The following is a 17,627-nucleotide window of genomic DNA, read 5'->3' on the forward strand; positions in this document are numbered from 1 at the left end:
GGAATTTTATCTCAACATGAGAAGTGGGTAAGACAAAAAATCCAGTATGTTTATTGCCTGGGACTCACCTCCACTCCCCCAAATATCCCTCCCGGACAACGTCCAATTTCCTCGGAACATCTGACTCTTCTCAAACAAGAGGTTCTGTCTCTATTACAAAAACATACATTAGAACCAGTCCCCTTACCTCCTCAAGGCACAGAGGTTTACTCCCTCTACTTTCTAATCCCAAAAAGGACGCCTCTCTCAAGCTAAGGCTGGACCTCAGACCGTTAAACCTCTACATTCAGTCAGACCTCTTCCACTTGGTCACTCTCCAACAGGTGCTCCCACTGCTTCAACAAGGCGACTTTCTCTCCATTCTAGATCTAACGGATGCCTACTTTCATATTTCCATTCACCTCGCTCACAGGGAATATCTCAGGTTCGTGGTGGACGGTTAACTCTACCAATTCAAAGGCCCCCCCCCCTCCCCATTCGGGGTGACTACAGCACCCAGAGTCTTCACCAAGTGCCTCGCAGTAGTGGCAGCTCACTTACGAAGACAACACATTCACTTGTTCCCTTATCTGTACAAGTGGCTCATAAATAGTGACACACAAAACAATCCAGCAGCTTCACGGCTTGGCATTCACAGTGAACCTCAGCAAATCCCACATCCAACCGTCCAGCACACAACAATATCTAGGAGCTACAATAAACGATTGGAAAGCTTTAGCATACCCCAACCCTCTCAGATTAAGCACTATGCAAGCTCCAATATCAAAATGTAAGCCTCAACACACACTCATTACCAGCTCGAGTGTTCATGCAGCTAATCGGGATGATGGCCTCTTGCAATCTCATCGTCCCTTATGCAAGACTCCAAATGTGTCCCATACAGGAGTGTTTAGCACATCAGTGGAACCAGACTCAAGGTTAGCTTACAGATCTGGTGAACTGAGTTCTAAGAAGGGTTACTAATTCAAAATGATTTTTCCTGCAAACTTTACCGAAAGTGAAATACACCCTGGATATGCAGTTGCTGTCAGAGTTTAGACACCCTCTCCTTCAGTCCCCAATTTGTAGCCACCCAAGAAAGCAGTAGCTAAATAACTCACCTCAAATCCTTTCTTAATGTCTAAAATCCCATTGTTTCAAAATCTCACTTGTTGCAATTAAAAGTCCTCTAAACGTCAAAAGAAATGTTTAAATAATGTTTTTACTAATATCTCTTAATGATTATTATCTGAAGAAGATTGCTTAATTCTCTGATGATCTAACTATTTTCTCCCACAGGCAGTGAGAGAAGATTGTCAGATGCTTTTTAAACCAACATTTGCAAAGTTAATGGCTCAGCCTCTTTTTAACAGATGTGTTATTTTTGTAATATGTTTCCACAAGCAGAAAACGCACATAAGTGATATATTTTCATATATATTACCCATATACATGTATGTAGACAACAAGACATTGTTGCAATCGCACAACTCACATACTGCCACATCCAGACTCGGTTGAAGTTGGATGCTTGCATGAATAGGTTGAAGGCTGCATGGTTGTATACACAGACAAATAGATGGCTGAGTAGCTGAGGATGCATACAATAGATGGATGGGCGTGGTTGTATAGCTGAATGGTTGTAACTGTGACTGGATGGATACATACCTGGTTGTGGGCTGTATGTTGAATGCTTGGGTGATGGTCTTATATGATGGTTGAATGAATGCATAGTGTGTATGTTTCTGTGTGAGATGCATTGGATCACTGTCTGGTGATAAATAGATGGGTGCATTGGTAAATTAGTGTGAGCTGTAGGGTGCATGAACAAATGGCTGTGGGTGGATTAATGGGTTCCTACAGAAGAATGCATGCATGTGGTCGGATAACAATAATCTGCTAGTGAACAACAGTTGTATTATGGAAGAAAATTTCAGATCCAATCTGGTACTGATTTCGACAAAGACAAGCTTACCATATGATTTATTGAGCCCTGCCTGGACAGTCATGTCAGCCTCCTTTCTTTTTGACTCTTTGCTCAGATTGTCAGCTATGCTTTGCTTCCACTGCCTACAGACTTTAGTGACATATAGGAAAGTACAGTAAGCTAGTGTGACTCCACTTCATAATGTTATAAATGATTCTAGCTGTGGATTTATTTTTTTCAAGTGTGCCGTTGTAAAATATGTATGTGTATGCCCAAGGCCTTGAGGGAAATAAGCCCAACCAGCTACAGAAGTTGGTTCCCCATGTTGCCATGGCCCGAACACCATTAGCTAGCAAATTGGGCCAATCCACCAGCAGAGGAGTTGTCCGACAACCCATGGTTAAAGAACCTTGAGAACCTAAGGGTATCTGCTATGGAACAAGCACTCAGAATCATGACAAAAACAAAGATTTAAGACAGAGATTGCACTTTTTAGAACAGTAGTCACCCAGGAAAGCTGCTTGCATATCAACACCTGATTTCCACAAAGTGTCAAGCCTAACACAGACGAAACAGACTCAAAACATCAAGCATGTTCTAACACTATATGTCATCCAAAGTTCTTTCTACTCAGTAAGTGGAATGTCATTAATCCTGGGTAATTCCATAGCATCCAAGAAAAGTGTTCGGCAGAGGTAATGCACATGGACATTTTTAATTTTCACCTAATTCACTGTCGGCTCCTGAAGATTTTTGTCAAAAGCACTCATCAATGCCAGAGTTAAGATTCTCTTTAGAAGACACAGATCCACATTTAGATATATGTGCTGTAAAAGGGTACCACATAGGATAAGGGTTCATTCTTCCATTGATAAATTAATAGGTCCAGTTAACAAATACAAATTATTATGGTTGAAATCCAGGAATAACAGATTTCTGAAGGAATTCAAGAACTCCCTAACTGAAGTATTTCTTAAGACAGGCATAGTTCCTTATTCTGTAAAAAAAAAAAAAAAAAAAAAAGAGAGCCTGGGTGCTCAAGGATCTGTCTGCCCTTATTGTTGCAAGCAGATAATACTGCAAACATCTTCTAACTGGAAAATATTATATGAAATTGAAGGAGCAGGCCCATGTGTGGTTGGAAATTAGGGAAAAGGAGCAAATGCTGACCATGTCCAAGGTCAAACTGTAATAAACACAGTGGTTATATTTGACCACACCTTGGCATCAGGCCTGATAAAACAAAAGTTGTCAGGAAATGTCAAATGCATTCTAACATTACTATTTCTTTTTTTTGTACCAGTGGTACTTTTGTATTCAACAACCCAGTTCAATGAAGCAGTCTACATTGGCATGTGATACTCATAAAAACGAGCATTGGCAAAGCCAATAGGTCTCACCAATGCAAGAACTATTGGTTTTGCCAGTGTTTTTTAGCAATGCTCTACAATAGCGTAGCTGTTGTTCAGCAAGGCTAAAAGTTAGTGGTGTGGAATGGCGAAGAGTGTCGTAGAGTGCCGTAGAGTGTTATATATTATAGTGCATAGAGTGAAGTCATGTGGGTATCATACAGTGGAGTGGCATAGAGTAGAATGGACTGGTGTAGAGTTTTTCAGAGTATAGGGGCATAGAGTGCAGTGGCATACAATATACCTTTGTAAAATGCAGTGGCTTGGATTAGTGTGTTGAATAATAGAGTGCATTGGTGCAGAGTGGAGTAGTGCAGAGTAGCGTACAGTGCAGTGATGCACACTAGAGTATAGTGCCACAGAGTGCAGTCGCATACAATCGAGTCCTGCAGAGTGCCCTTGAATAGAATGCAGTAGTGCAGAGTGGAGTGGCATAGAGTGCAGTGGTGTAGAGTGCATTGGTGTTTTGTCCAGTGGCATAGAGTAGAGTGGAATTGAGAAGAGTGGCATTTATTATAGTGGTGCAGAGTAGAGTGCAGTGGCATTGAGTGGAGCAGATTAGAGTGCAGTGGCATGGAGTGGTGTAGAGTGAACTGATATAGAGTGCAATTCAGCGGCATACAATGCAGTGTTGTAGAATGTTGTGGCATAAATTAAAGTACAGCGATGCAAAGTGAAGTGGTGTTGAGTGCAGTGATGCAGAGTAGAGTGGCATAACGTGAAGTGGCTTAGAGTGCAATGGCATAGTTTGGAGTGGCGCAAAGCAGCATAGTAGAGCGCAGTGACTTTGAGTAAAGTGCCATAGAGTGGTGTAGAGTGAAGTGGCATGGGGTGGTGCTTGGTAGAATGCAGTATCGTATAGTGGCGAAGAGTGTAATGGTTTAAAGTGGTGTGCAGTGCAGAGTAGAGTTCAGTGGTGTAGAGTGCATTGGTGTAGAGTGCAGTGCATTAGAATAGAGTGTAATGACATAGAGTAGAGTGCAGTGTCGTAGTATGGTGTAGAGTAAAGTGGTGCAGGGTAGCGTGCAGTGACGTAGAGTCGAGTGCAGTGTACATTATAATGGCATACAGTAGAATGGCATAGAGCGCAGGGGCATACAGTAAGGGTGGTACAGAGTAGAGTGCAGTGGCATAGAGTACAGTGTTGCAGAGTGGGGTAGAGTGGAGTTGCATAAAGTAGAGTTGTTCAGAATAGAGTGGAATGGCCTTTACTAAGAGTGGTGTAAAGTGCATTTGTGTGGAGTGGCGTAAAGTGGAGTTCTGCAGAGTGGAGTGGAGTGGCCTAGACTGGAGTGGTTTAGAGTGCAGTGGCAAGCAGTGCAGTGATGTGGAGTAGAGAGGCGTAGAGTGCAGTGGCGTGGAATGGTGCAGAGTAGAGTGGAATGGCATACAGTAAAGTATTCATGGTGTGGTTGCACACTGCTGTTATAGAAAACACATGTTAAATTGTAGTGACATGCAATTTTACTAAGTAAACTATACAGCGTGCAAACGATAATGTGTGGAAATGGCATTACCTAGTGTCTTGATTTGTCATATTAAAGTATTTGATTCCAACACACTTTAGATTTAACAGAAAATGCGATTCATTTGGGTTCCTAATTCTGATATACTCTGAAATTCTTGCACAGTTCATTTAAATTTTGTTGTGTACTAGAAACCCCCCTTTCAAACCCCTAGTATCCGGAAGGATTGTCACATAAATCCTCTCACTTTGAAGTCAGAGAAAGAAAAGTCAACACCATGCATCTTCAGAAGTCTGAGCCTGACATTTGACGTCTGTCTTTGAATGCACAGGATAGGTGACACAATAAGAACAAGATTTACAGGCCTGTTTACAGAAAGGAACAGTAGTAGAAGAATACAAGGGGAGGAGGTGTGAAAATGCTTTGCTCCTTGGGAGGGACAAATTCACCCTGGACAACCTAAAACAAACAAACTCAGCAAATAGAAAGCTAGAAAATGTGAGTTCCAAACCGCCAGTGGTAAGCATTGGGCAGAGTGCATTCCCAGGGATGCTTTCTGAATGAACCCAAGATGTCTTTAGCAAACCAGACAGTTGTGCTGCCTGGTAGGCTTCGACATAAAAATAATTAATTATGTATTGAATTCTAAATTAAAAACCTTCGTGGGGAAATTCACATTTGGGTAGTCTTCCCAGATTTCCCCTTTTTAGGAGACTGGATTTACTGTCCTATTTTGACCCAGGACACTAGAAATATGCTAAATAGCTCCAAGTGGATGTGCAGCCATGCCCGAACATGACAAAAGATCTGGCCTCCTTTGGCATTAAAAGAAGTCTACCAGTGGCGGAAAAGTTACATGTCATGTGCTGACTATAGTGTAGATTTACACCATCCACACCAGTGCTAAATTTAGGCCTGCCAGTACATCCTGAACTATTCTGAGCGAAGGAAGGTGCACCACTTGATTGGAAACTAATTTTTGTCATTTTTTAAAGCCTACTTTTGACATTAGCTATATAGGGTGTACGTAGCACCTTGAAACCTTTCCAGGTATCGCTGCATAAGATGCCTAGTAATTAGATTGAAATATACCTGCAGAGGCAGGACAAAATCTGTCTAACTACAAAGACAGTGGTGAATGTTTGTAATTATATATATATATATATATATATATATATCTCCAAACTCCTCTTCTCACAAAAAGGCAGAGACCCACAATATTCATTTTATTGATTTTATTAAAACATGGGCAATTAAGAATTCATATCAGACAAAAACTGTCTAACTACAAAGACAGTGGTGAATGTTTGTAATATATATATCTATATATATATATATTCATTTTATTAATTCATATCTGACCAGACTCACCTTTTCCAGGGCCAGTAGTGAAATGTTTCATAGTTAAATATTTTTCTCTGAGAAATTAATAGGCTTGGCCGGCAGGCAGAAAAGGAGAAGTTAATTACAGTCATCCACAGGTAGATATGTGGTAATGTGTCAGAAGGGAGTAGACAGGTAAGAAAGATGTCATAAGAATAAAAACTGGCTGAAAACACAGCACTTGGCATGTTGATAATGTATAGGTTCCTGGTATGAAGTAGTCCTTTGGTGGTCTATTCATATATATCCTGTCTCTGGTCATATCAGGAGGGGACCACCTTCTAGGTCTGATTTTCAATGTGCACTGCAAGAAAGGCTTTCCACTACCAGCACTTAAGAATCTTGAGAATACAACTAGACTTGGAGTAGAGTAGAAGAACAAAAACCCATTGCTGTGTCTGGATTGGGAAGAACAGAACACAGTTTACTTTTTCCTTGTCCCATCCCCTAGCATTTTAGGAGCAAAGAGATCGCTGTTATGGGAAATAGTGCTTAGTGTGTGATCTTATAAATGGCTAAAGAGAGTGTGATGTCCCTTCAGATGCTCTAATATTTTATTTATTAAGTTGAAGTCCATAATGCTTTGCTAATTATTTGCCACCAGCACGGCCTCACTTGCATTTTTAAACCTATTGTTTCTCTCTGTACCTTACATCCCTGAAAGAAGGAGAGGAGACATTGTGGGGTTGATTCACAAAGAAAAGAATAGCTTAACAAGTTGAAAACCTAAGCTTGTGTTTTTGGTTCACAACTTAAATCAGATATTGATATTTTTGTCAACAGTGAAGGAACACTGGTATGCCGTTAAGGTGCAATGCACACCCATTTGCAGTGGTATTCTAACCTTTTTGGCACTAAAATAAAAGTATGCATATTTGTTGTGAACACATTTGGAAAGGTTTGTAAATAACCATAGAAGTATGATTTTGTTGGTATTTACCACCTTGCCAGATACCACACCTTGGGCCCGATGTAGGAGAGCAAATACCGGTCGGTAACGGCCGAATTCGGCCGTTACCAACCGGTATTTGGGTTTTCAGATGTAGGGGCCATTATTTTACAGAATCGGTAAATTTACCGATTCTGTAAAATACCGATTCGGTCATTTTACCGATTCGGTAAATCCAAATGCAGGTGACACTCCTGAGAGTGTCACAGGCCCTTAAGAGTCGGTATTTTACCACACAATCCTATTGTGTGGTAAAATACCGGATCCAGGTGTGCATGCACATCTGTGCATGCACACTGTGCAATGTGACAAACAGACATGCCCTTAGGGCATGTATGTGTGCCACATGTCACACATGCCTTTACTTCGGGTGCTAGAGGGTGTAAAAATGACACCCCCTGCACCCTTGCAACATTCGGTATTTACCGAATCGGTAAATACCGAATGTTACTGATTCGGTATTTCTGATTTAAAAATTATCTACATCTCCCTCCTTCATATTTACTGATTCATAAATACCGAATCGGTAAAATTCGGTATTTATGAGTCGGTAAATGTCCCTCAGCTACATCTGGCCCCTTGTGCCTTACTTGGAAACGCTCATGTTCCCACGGTTAACTCTAAACTTATAATGGGAGAGCATCTCCCATCCTTGAGGATATTCACAAGGTAAAATCCATATTTGGGCTTAAACGTCTGTGACTGTATTTGCACACCCATGTGGAACTTAAAGGGGTAAAAGATTTTTAAAATAAAGCCCTAGTCTTCGACAATTTTAAAGCAGTATGTGTCTGTTACAAACATTTCTAAACATTCTGTGATATTTTAAGGTCATTGTCTTTGTACGTATGTTTCGAGAACGGAAATAAGTTTAAAACAGTTGTGATTAATATGCAATTTGTTTATTTCCCAGGGATTTTTAGCCAATCAGAAAAGAGCAGAAAACTTGAAAGATCCTTCTGTGCTACCTGATTTGTGTCTGAGTCATGCAAATCAATTGATGATAATGCTGACTAACCATAGGAAGCTTTTGGACATAAAACAGAAGTGTACTACTGCCAAACAAGAGCTTGCAAATAACCTACAAGTCAGATTAAAGTAAGTTCAATTGTATCTATTTCTTTTATCGTGTGTCAGTGAGAAACGATATCGTTCCTAAGTTGGGGGTAAAGATCTGCTTTTCAGGTCTGAAAAATAGTAGATTTAAAAGGGTAATTGTGAAAATGCTTGTAATCTTTACTTTGTCTAGAACTGTTTCAGTTATTAATTTGCCTGCATAATGTTCTCATGGTCTCCATATTATCACACAAATCTGTATCCCATCATCCCCCCCAAGGTCATGAGCTTTCCGATATAGAATTTCCAGGTTCCATTTGATTTAATGTATTTTGTTTTCTACTCTAGTATAAGGCAGCGATGTGTCATCATTGTTCTCTGCATGGGCACAATCTCTGCCACCAGAAAGACTTTGCCTAAAAAGGTCAGTGTCGCCTTCAAGAACAATCCACAAACGGCCAGTACTCTACGCACAGCACCTGCCAAGCAGACAAAGAACAATGCTGTTACCCTTACTCCTCCACACCCTCCTCTAAAACCTACACCATCACCTCCTGCTACTTCTTCTCATGGGTCACCAGAGTCTTATTCTGGTTCAGGCAGCTCTAGTTCCTACTCTCCAGTAGGGACTTAGGAGTGCCCGTAATCCTACACCATTCACAACATCCTTGGAGGACTATTTATTTATTTATTTAGAACGTTTTATAGAGCGCGAACAAGATCCTCACGGATGACATAAAGTCCGCAGGGGACCCTGACCTGGAACACGTCCCTTATAGGCTTTCTCCTCTGGACGGTATCACCACTTACTACAGTGTCATCCAGTGTGCAGCATTAAGTAGATACGCATGTTACCCCGGAGGATGATGACTGCTTGGTGGAGACTCTATCCAGAACCCAAGAGATCGCTCCAGTTTCTCCCTATGTTGAGTGGTATAGAGAAGTCTTCTGCAGAAACGTTCAATGATCCTTGGAAATCCCAGATGGTACACTCAGGATTGCGAAAAAGTTCAAACCTACATCATCTGATCCTCTTTCCAGCAGAAGCTTTGCCCCCACAGGACTCCCTGTTGGTTTTGACCGCCTGAAAGAGCGCAGTAGTCCAAGCCACAGGTGTAGCTGCTCCTCCTGTTAAGGAGAGCAAGGCATTGCTGCGGCTGGCAAAAGAGTGGCAGTTGGTTCTGTCACATAGTGGCACATCACCAATTTCGTGTGCCTCCTTTCATGTTACAACATGGCCCAATGGGAAGAAATGGAGGCCTTGTTCCAACATCTCCCTGAACAATATCGGAGGATGTGAGAAGAGATTGTTGAGAAGGAGAAAGGCACTTTTTACTCCTGATTCAGCTGGTACAGCTGCTAGTGAGGTAAATTCCGCTGTCATCCTCTGCTGCTACACCTCACTGCTTATTTCTGGCTTTAAGCGAGAAGTCCAACAACATTTCATGTAAAGCCATAGTCAATATCCGTCCACTTCAACAACTTTGCACCCACAATTCTTGTTCCCTTTGTCGGTTGTGGGGTGCGGGGGGGGGGGGGTGTTGGTCCCAGGCATGGACCTCTTTGACATTTGTGGAAAAGCCAGTCCATTGGAAAATCTGTGTGGATGAACTGGTCAGGTATCTTCACTTGCGCTTTTCATTCTCTTCCATTTCTACTGTAATTGTTGAGTAAACTGCCTCAAACATCAATCACCCTCATCCTGGTGGCTCTATATTATACTATCCTACTCAGCAGTCCATACCTACTCTCACTCAGTGTGCGCAAAAGAATATCACTATGAAGTTGGTGCCCGTGCGCCTTCACTGCTAGAGAAGAAGTCACAGATACCTCGTGATTCAGTGACTTCTTTCAAGTCCAACACTAGAAGGGAGTATGCAAAGCATGTGAATTTACGTGCAACAAACAGATGCTTACATATTAGGTAAAATAATCCTTCTAGAGCATTGAATCTTTAGTAGATTCATGTGCTTCAGTTGTTCCCCATCATCATGCTGGAAGTACCCACTCTAATTTCAACATAGAAGTAAACAATTCTCTGAGGAAGTTGGTAAACACCCAACTAATGCGGTGAGTGTCATTATCTCCATTCAGGCTATGTAGCTCAAAGAAACTTTATTGACCCCTCTCAAGAAATGTATGTACTGTGTCTGTCCTGAACCCGCTATCTACCCAGAATTAAAGACTACAAAATTTGCAGAGAATACTCTTCAAAGATCCTCAGTTACCTGGTCCTTCTCATGAGGTAGCTTTAAAAAAGGCTTGAGCGTAAAAAACAATAACAGTCACGCTGAGACATCTGCCAAAGCAAAAATCCCTCCAACATTTTTGTTGAGCATATCATTGTCATCTGTCTCTGCTTTGGCCTCTCATACCACGTCTGAGTTATTGTTTACATTGAAGACCCCTCGTGTAATTCCTTCACCGATTACTGATGCTGTTGATACTCCTTTGTGTACGTGGATGACCCAAAGACAACTGTACTGTCAGTGGCCCCTTTGCCATTGATAAAGCCTCTGTTTACGACGGTGTCAAAGGAGTCTCCTGAAAAAATGGAGGATAAGATAACCCTGACTCCTGACAAGTGTATTTAGTCAGTTCTTCCACACCATACCTTGCCAAGTAAGTCTCCCTGCAACCTTCTAATCCTGTTTTAGCAATGAAGATGACTCATAAGATAAGGATCCTTTTGCCGGGGCGAATTTGTGTCACTACTTACTCTGCCTTTGCTAGCAGGATATTGATATGGGTGATGCCTGGGGTCCCCTTTGAACACACTCGCACTAAGGTAGACAGTGAAGGCAGGTATGTTCTGGTGACGGGTAGGTTAGCTGGGAAGGAGGTGACAATTGGGAGTGTATATGTGCCAAATGTAGAACAGCTGGTGTTCTTCGTCTCATTTTCGGCTCAGTTGATTGATTTTGTAGGGGGACTCACTGTCATTGGTGGTGATTTTAACTGTGTTGCGGATACTGGGGTGGACTAATCCCATCCACCACTACTAGGGTCTCCGACACACAGGGTTGCAGCGGTGTTCCGGACCTGGGTTAGTCACTGGGGACTGTAAGATGTATGGAGCCTACAACATGCAGCGGACAGAAAAAACTCGTATTTCTCCCCCATGCATCAGGTCCACACTCTGTTGGACACCTTTTTGTGCATGCCAAGCTTCAGTGCCTCGGTAACGCACAGGACCCTATCAGATCATAGCAAACTGTTGCTGATGTATCAACCCTTGATACGCGCCCCCCGATTCCGTTATGGAAACTGAACCCGCTGGCGTTGGAGGCTGCGCCCTTCTGGGACTGTCTGAAGTCCCTTGTTGAGACGTATTTCTCGGTTAATGCTGGGTCGGCGTCCTCCGTCTTGGTGTCGTGGCAGGCATTTAAGGTGGTGGTGCGTGGCCACTGTCTGAGGCAATCAATCGGTGCACAGCGGGAAATTAAGCAAGAATTGTTAGATCTGGAATCTCAAATCCGGCAACTGGATAATGTTCAGGGGTTGGAAGCCACTGCTGCTGGACGCCTGCGGGAGGCTCACGTCAGCTACAACGAAGCATTAGGAAGATTGCGGTGCCATAGCTACTGTGAGTATCTTGACAGGGTCTAGAGGGAGATGGGGAAGGCCGGAAGACTCTTAGCATGGTTAATTAGGCCTAAACGTAGGGGAGCACAGATCACACAGGTTTGGACGGATGCCGGTGTGTTTCTTCATGACCGAGATGCTGTTAACACCCAATTCAAAACAAGCTGTATTCGGTTAGTATACAACCATAAAAGCATTCTAAAATACATTAAATATAAAAAACATTAGAACATTTATCACAAATCATCACAATGGGACATAAATAATTTATCACAGTGAGAAATAATAAAAATTCATGTAAGGTTCATTTGCAAGCTAGGTTATCATTATACATAAAGTGCTAAGTGTATTTTGGGGAGAAGACACCCAGTTTAGCACCTTTTATGAGAAGTTATATTCCAGTCCCGGGCCGGTCCCTCGTTCAGACATTCGGGAATTTCTGGAGGCACTGCCATTGAAGTCCCTGGACGAGCAGGTGCAGAAGGGGAGCCCAGTGACTTTGCATGAGGTTAGGGCAGCTATCGCGGCCATGACAAAGGGGAAGACACCGGGTCTGGATGGACTTCCGGTAGAGTAGAATTTTATGCGGCCTACATTGACCAGTTGGCCCTCCAGTTTCGTGACCCTCTATGCGGAGTCTCTATACCGGGGCTCCCTCTCTGAATTAACTCAAAGTGCATTGGTGATACATCTCCCCAAGTCTAAGGAGGCTAATGCTCCAGTGACAATCTACAGACAACTCTCAATGTTAAATCTTGATTTCAAGGTCCTCAGCAACATACTGGCGGTCCGGTTGCTCCTGGATATGCATTCCATTATCCATACAGGTCAGAACGGCTTTATCCCCTCCCGTAACACAACTTATAACTTGCGCAGGCTGTATTATGTTCTGTAATGCAAAAAAAGGGGGGACCCCCCTGTGCGCAATAACTTTACAGGTCAGGGAGAAGAGAGGAGAGCAACAATACTGTCGGAGAAAGCTCCCTCGTGTCCTATATTTTATTTATCTGATTGAAGATGAATTCCACATGGGCTGAAATAGATTTACACAGTAACAAAATTCAAAAACATAAACATATTTATAAACCTTCACATCATTTATTGATTTTTCTTTGTTTTATCAAAATTATTTTCACTTTCTTTTTACATCTTTTTACATATAAAATCAATTTTATCAACAATTACACACAAATTAGCTATGTAATGACATGAAATATTCATGTGTCAACACCTAAGACCCCCGGGTAGAAAGGCAAAAAAGAGACCATTCAATCAAACTATCTCACTACATACCTACTCAATTACACTTATACCACTCACACTACATTCACTAATACATATATCTGGAGGGTGGGAGACAAGAGATAGTTTTGAGTCTCCACGACAATTTAGAATAACTGCATAAAGCAGGATCTGAACAGCATAGGTTGACGCGTTTCGGTGGCTTGGAGAATGGATAACACCACCTTCATCAGGACCAGCCAGATAACAGACCAAACTCGCTAACCTAGGTGGTACAACCACTATTGCTCCACCAGAGTTCTGTTATCAAAATGTAACAAATCTTTTTCTAAAAACTGTGGGCAGACTCAATTTTTTCTCTTATTCGCTGTGTATTGGATGAGGCATCATTGCAAATATATTATCGAGGGAACTCTGTGTCCTCATAGAGTCACTACTGAAGAGTCTATGAATCCTACTTTATCATGCAACGCCAATCCATGGTGGCCTCATCACGGATAAAATGTACATAACGAAGCATTAATCTCAGTCCCGGAATGCTTCGGTCCACAGCAATAAAGTTCTCATGAGCTCGACACACAGCCAACCGGCCAGGATATCCGGAAGAGTTGTATTATGTTCTGTCCCATTAACGGTTAAGATCCATACCCTCCGTGGCGGTGCTGTCAGTGGACCTTGAGAAGGCCTTTGACATGGTTGGATAGGAGTATCTTTTTGAGTTTATGATGCAGCTGGACCTTGGAGAGGGGTGAGTGAAATGGGTTTAACTGTTATATGCTTCACCAACTGCAAGGGTCAACATCGAGAAAACTGTATCCCCCCAGTATCGCATACAGCAGGGAACTCGACAGGGGTGTCCTCTTTCACCCCTGTTGTTTGCACTGGTGATCGAGCCCCTTGCAAAGTCGATTCAGTAAGGTGGTACAGGGCTGGGCATAACATTAGATGGGCGGATACATACAATTTTGTTGTATGTTGATGATTTGTTGGTCTACCTGCAGGCTGCAGGGCCTGGTACAGCAATGGCGTTTACACTTCTGGAGCGCTTTGAGATTCTGTTGGGCTTGAAGGTTAATAAGAAGACCTACTTGTTTCCTTTGGGAGGCCAGACACCCTGGCCAGCGTGTCTTCCGGCTGACATCAATTGGGCATCCCGCACATTCAAATATCTGGGGATTCATATCTTTCATTCTCTGGAAGACTTGAGAAATGGGAACTTCGACAGGGCGCCTCAGTCTCCTAGGGCTTGAATGCACTTCTGGCGCTCTTTGCAGTTACCTGTCATGGCAAGAATTTCTTTACTAAAGATGGTCATGCTGCCGATGTTGCTGTTTTTGTTTTGTTGATATGCGGACCCTGATGCCTCTGGGTTGGTTCAGTCCTCTGAATGCCCTGGTGAGGGACCTGATGTGGTGAGATGATAGATGCCCGGTTTCGCTGCAGACGTTACAATGTCCGACGGAGCAAGGAGACTTGGGGGTGCCAGATTTTGAAGTGTATATGCTGGCCGCCCAGCTGCAATGGCTAGCGCAGTGGATGGAGGGTGTAAATGCGGAGGGGACCTGGTTAATGGAACCAGATGCTGATCCTGCCCTTTTGTTGGCCAAATTGTTGCATCCGGCAACTAGTGTCCCGTACAAGTCGGTGTTGCAGCTCATGGCCATACACACATGGAAATGCTGTGTGTGTAAGCTGGGTGGGGCCCGTTGGTATACTCCCATGCTTCCTTTGGTGGGGCTACCTCATGGGGACCCGCTGACGGTGTTCACGGTGGAACAGCTGTAGGCGTGGATGGAGGCAGGTTTAGACTCAATGGGTGATTGCTATCAGGATGGCTCTCTGGTCCCTTTTGCAGACCTGATGGATGCCTATGACCTTGCCCCCGGCCCATTCCTGCAATATGAAGTGCTGGGGCATACTTTTGGACAGTTATGGGATGGAGAGCGGGATGAACCGGTGACCCACCCGGTGCTACACGCATTGAATACATTGGGTACGGCGGGGCATCAAGTGCGATGGCACCATGAAGCATTGGTTACCGCAGCCACAGGCCCCCTGACAGGTATGAGGAGCAAATGGGAAAGAGTGATAGAAAGGTAGTTTATGGATGGTGAATGGTGTAAGTTATTGAGTTCTCAGAAGAAAATCTCGAGGAACACTAGACTCAAATATACGCAATTTCACTATATACTCATGGTATATATGAGATTAAATGTCACCTATGGTGGTGAGGTATGCTTATGTGGATGCTGGCCTCATCCATATGACTTGGAGCTGTGGTGTAGTGCGTCTGTACTGGGAAGGAGTCCTGGCCAAGATTAGGGATGCATTGGGGAGGGACCTGTGTTGTCCCTAGAGGCCTGTCTGTTGGGGCTCTTTCCACGACCTAATAAGCAGAAAGTAGGGAATCGGTTTATAGACCTGGCCTTGGGCCTGTCTAAGAGGAGGATTGCACTGGTGTGGAAATCTGCTATGGAACCGCTGGTGGCTAGCTGGAACAGTGAGGTTATTAGCTGGACAGGACCGGAGGCTAGAGCCTTGAGCTAGAAGGAGGCGAAGGGCGTTCAGAGACGGACGATTGCAGATTCATGGAAAGAAGTGCTGGGGACCTGGGAGTACCCGGGCTGGGATACAGTCCCGTTGGGGAGGAAGTGAGTGATAGCGGATGATTCATGCGTGTTTACACGGGTGGACTAGCTGGAGTGGATCTAATGGCACATGGCCCCACCTCTCTGTGGGAATGGATGGATGACACTGGAGTTCAGTGACCGTGGGTTTGGGGCTGGGGCTGGTGGGGTGGGGTTTACCCCCCTCCCTCCTTCCCGTTTCCTCCCCCCACCAACAAAAACCGACACAAGTGAGGAACGGCAAACTTGACATAGCTAATAACCTCCTGACTACCCCAACGAACACAAGTGCACCCCTTTCCCCGCTTAGCATACAGAGTTTCTTTGGTTCCTTATTATTTGTTTGATTTTCTCTTTGGTTAGTTTTTCATATAGGTACATTATGTGTTTAAGCCTTATTGGTTGTGTGTACAATTGCTGGAGACACTTCCAGATGCCGGTACGGAACAGGAGTTGCCCCCTGAGGCAGGGCGAGCTAGTGGCGCACAAGGATGAGTAGTCGCCAGGCTCCAATTTGGGCTCAATGCTGATACCTCCTACCCCAGGATTATAACTGAAGTGTATGTTACCCTGCCTAGTACATTGATTGAGTCATATATTGAAACTTTGTTTGTGCAAATGTTTTACAGTGTAGTTGTTTTAACAAAAACCATAAAATGTTAACAAAGATATGTTAAAAAAATTATAAATTACAATTGACACGTTCAGTGTCGGCAAGAGCCATCCCGCAGTATTGTTGGTTTGATAAGTCCTTTGTTACAGCCTCAAACAACTTGGGGGTAGCTCTTAAAACTTTACCAAGGGGTAGAGGCCTTGTTCGTACTTTGAGGGATGCCTGTAAAACTACGAGAGTTTTTAGATTAAAACAGCTTAAATCTGAGGCCTGGGACAACTTAAAGCGTGCTTCCGCACTTCGCATTAATAATGCATTTTGGAAGTTGATTAACACCCCTTTTTTAAATGATTGTGGAGGATCTTCTATGGATATACACATTGATGAAGACTCCTGGATAAGGTACTTCCAGGAAATCTTCAAATTCCCAGATGTTTTGAATTTGTCAGATAGCTGCCCACCCAATAAGTTGCCTTCTTATCTCTCATTCGAGCTTGAAGAAATCATACTGGCGCTGACTCAATCGCCACCCATGAAAGCACCAGGCCCTGACGGGGTCCCTATGGACACCTTTCTCTTGAATATTCCTTTTTGGGCTCCTGTGTTAAATGTGGTTTATAACGCAATAGATCAGTCTGGTCCCCAGCCCTCCTGGAAACAATCTGTTACTATCCCAATTTTCAAGAAAAGAGACTCTTCTTCCTCTGTCAATTATCGACCTATCTCGTTGCTTGACTGCCAGGCCAAGTTAATGGGCAGGTTACTATTAAAGAAATTGGAAGTATGGGTGGAGGATAACAAGATCCTCACGGATGTACAGTATGGGTTCAGGAAGGGCAAAGGACCCATTGACCAGTTTCTTAATGTATCCCTGATGGTAGAAAAGTACACTTTTGCAAAAAAAGGTACCATATACGTGGTCTTTATGGACCTTTCTAATGCCTTTACTGTGTTTTGCATATCAAACTCTGGCTCATCTTGAAGGAAATGGGAATAAATGAGGCAATCATAGAGTTTATTAGGGGCTTACACAGGGAAGCAACCGCCATGGTTCGCTATGGGAGGCATGGCAAATGCACAAATTCCTTCAAAATCGAAAGGGGCGTCAAACAAGGGTGCGTTTTGGTGCCATTTCTGTTTGCCCTCTACACCAATAACTTAAATACTGACTTGAGTAACACTGCAAAAGATACTCCCAATGTACTGTCGACTCCCCTTCCAATTCTGCTTTACGCAGTTGATGCCATGTTGCTGGCAAGGAACCCTCTGCTTGCAAAACTTGATTGTACTATACTCTGCTTTTATGACTAAACTGGACCTAAATGTTAATAAAGCAAAAACATATATAATGGCATTGGGTGGTCCAAATAAGAAGCAGCTAAGCTATCAGT

The 17,627-nt window shown here is 43.3% G+C and overlaps 1 protein-coding gene across 6 annotated transcripts in view; it reads left to right on the forward strand.

The window, feature by feature from the left end:
• The window catches only part of RB1CC1 (RB1 inducible coiled-coil 1), a 647,143-nt gene that overhangs the window by 268,024 nt on the left and 361,492 nt on the right, over window positions 1-17,627 (forward strand). For all 6 annotated transcript variants that reach the window (XM_078687307.1, XM_078687311.1, XM_078687309.1 and 3 more), the window contains one exon: window positions 8,027-8,211. In XM_078687307.1, the coding sequence (XP_078543433.1) occupies window positions 8,027-8,211 (185 nt within the window). The remainder of the gene's footprint in view (window positions 1-8,026; window positions 8,212-17,627) is intronic.

This window comes from Lissotriton helveticus, chromosome 4_1, assembly GCF_964261635.1.
Source record: "Lissotriton helveticus chromosome 4_1, aLisHel1.1, whole genome shotgun sequence".
Taxonomy (NCBI): Eukaryota; Metazoa; Chordata; class Amphibia; order Caudata; family Salamandridae; genus Lissotriton; species Lissotriton helveticus.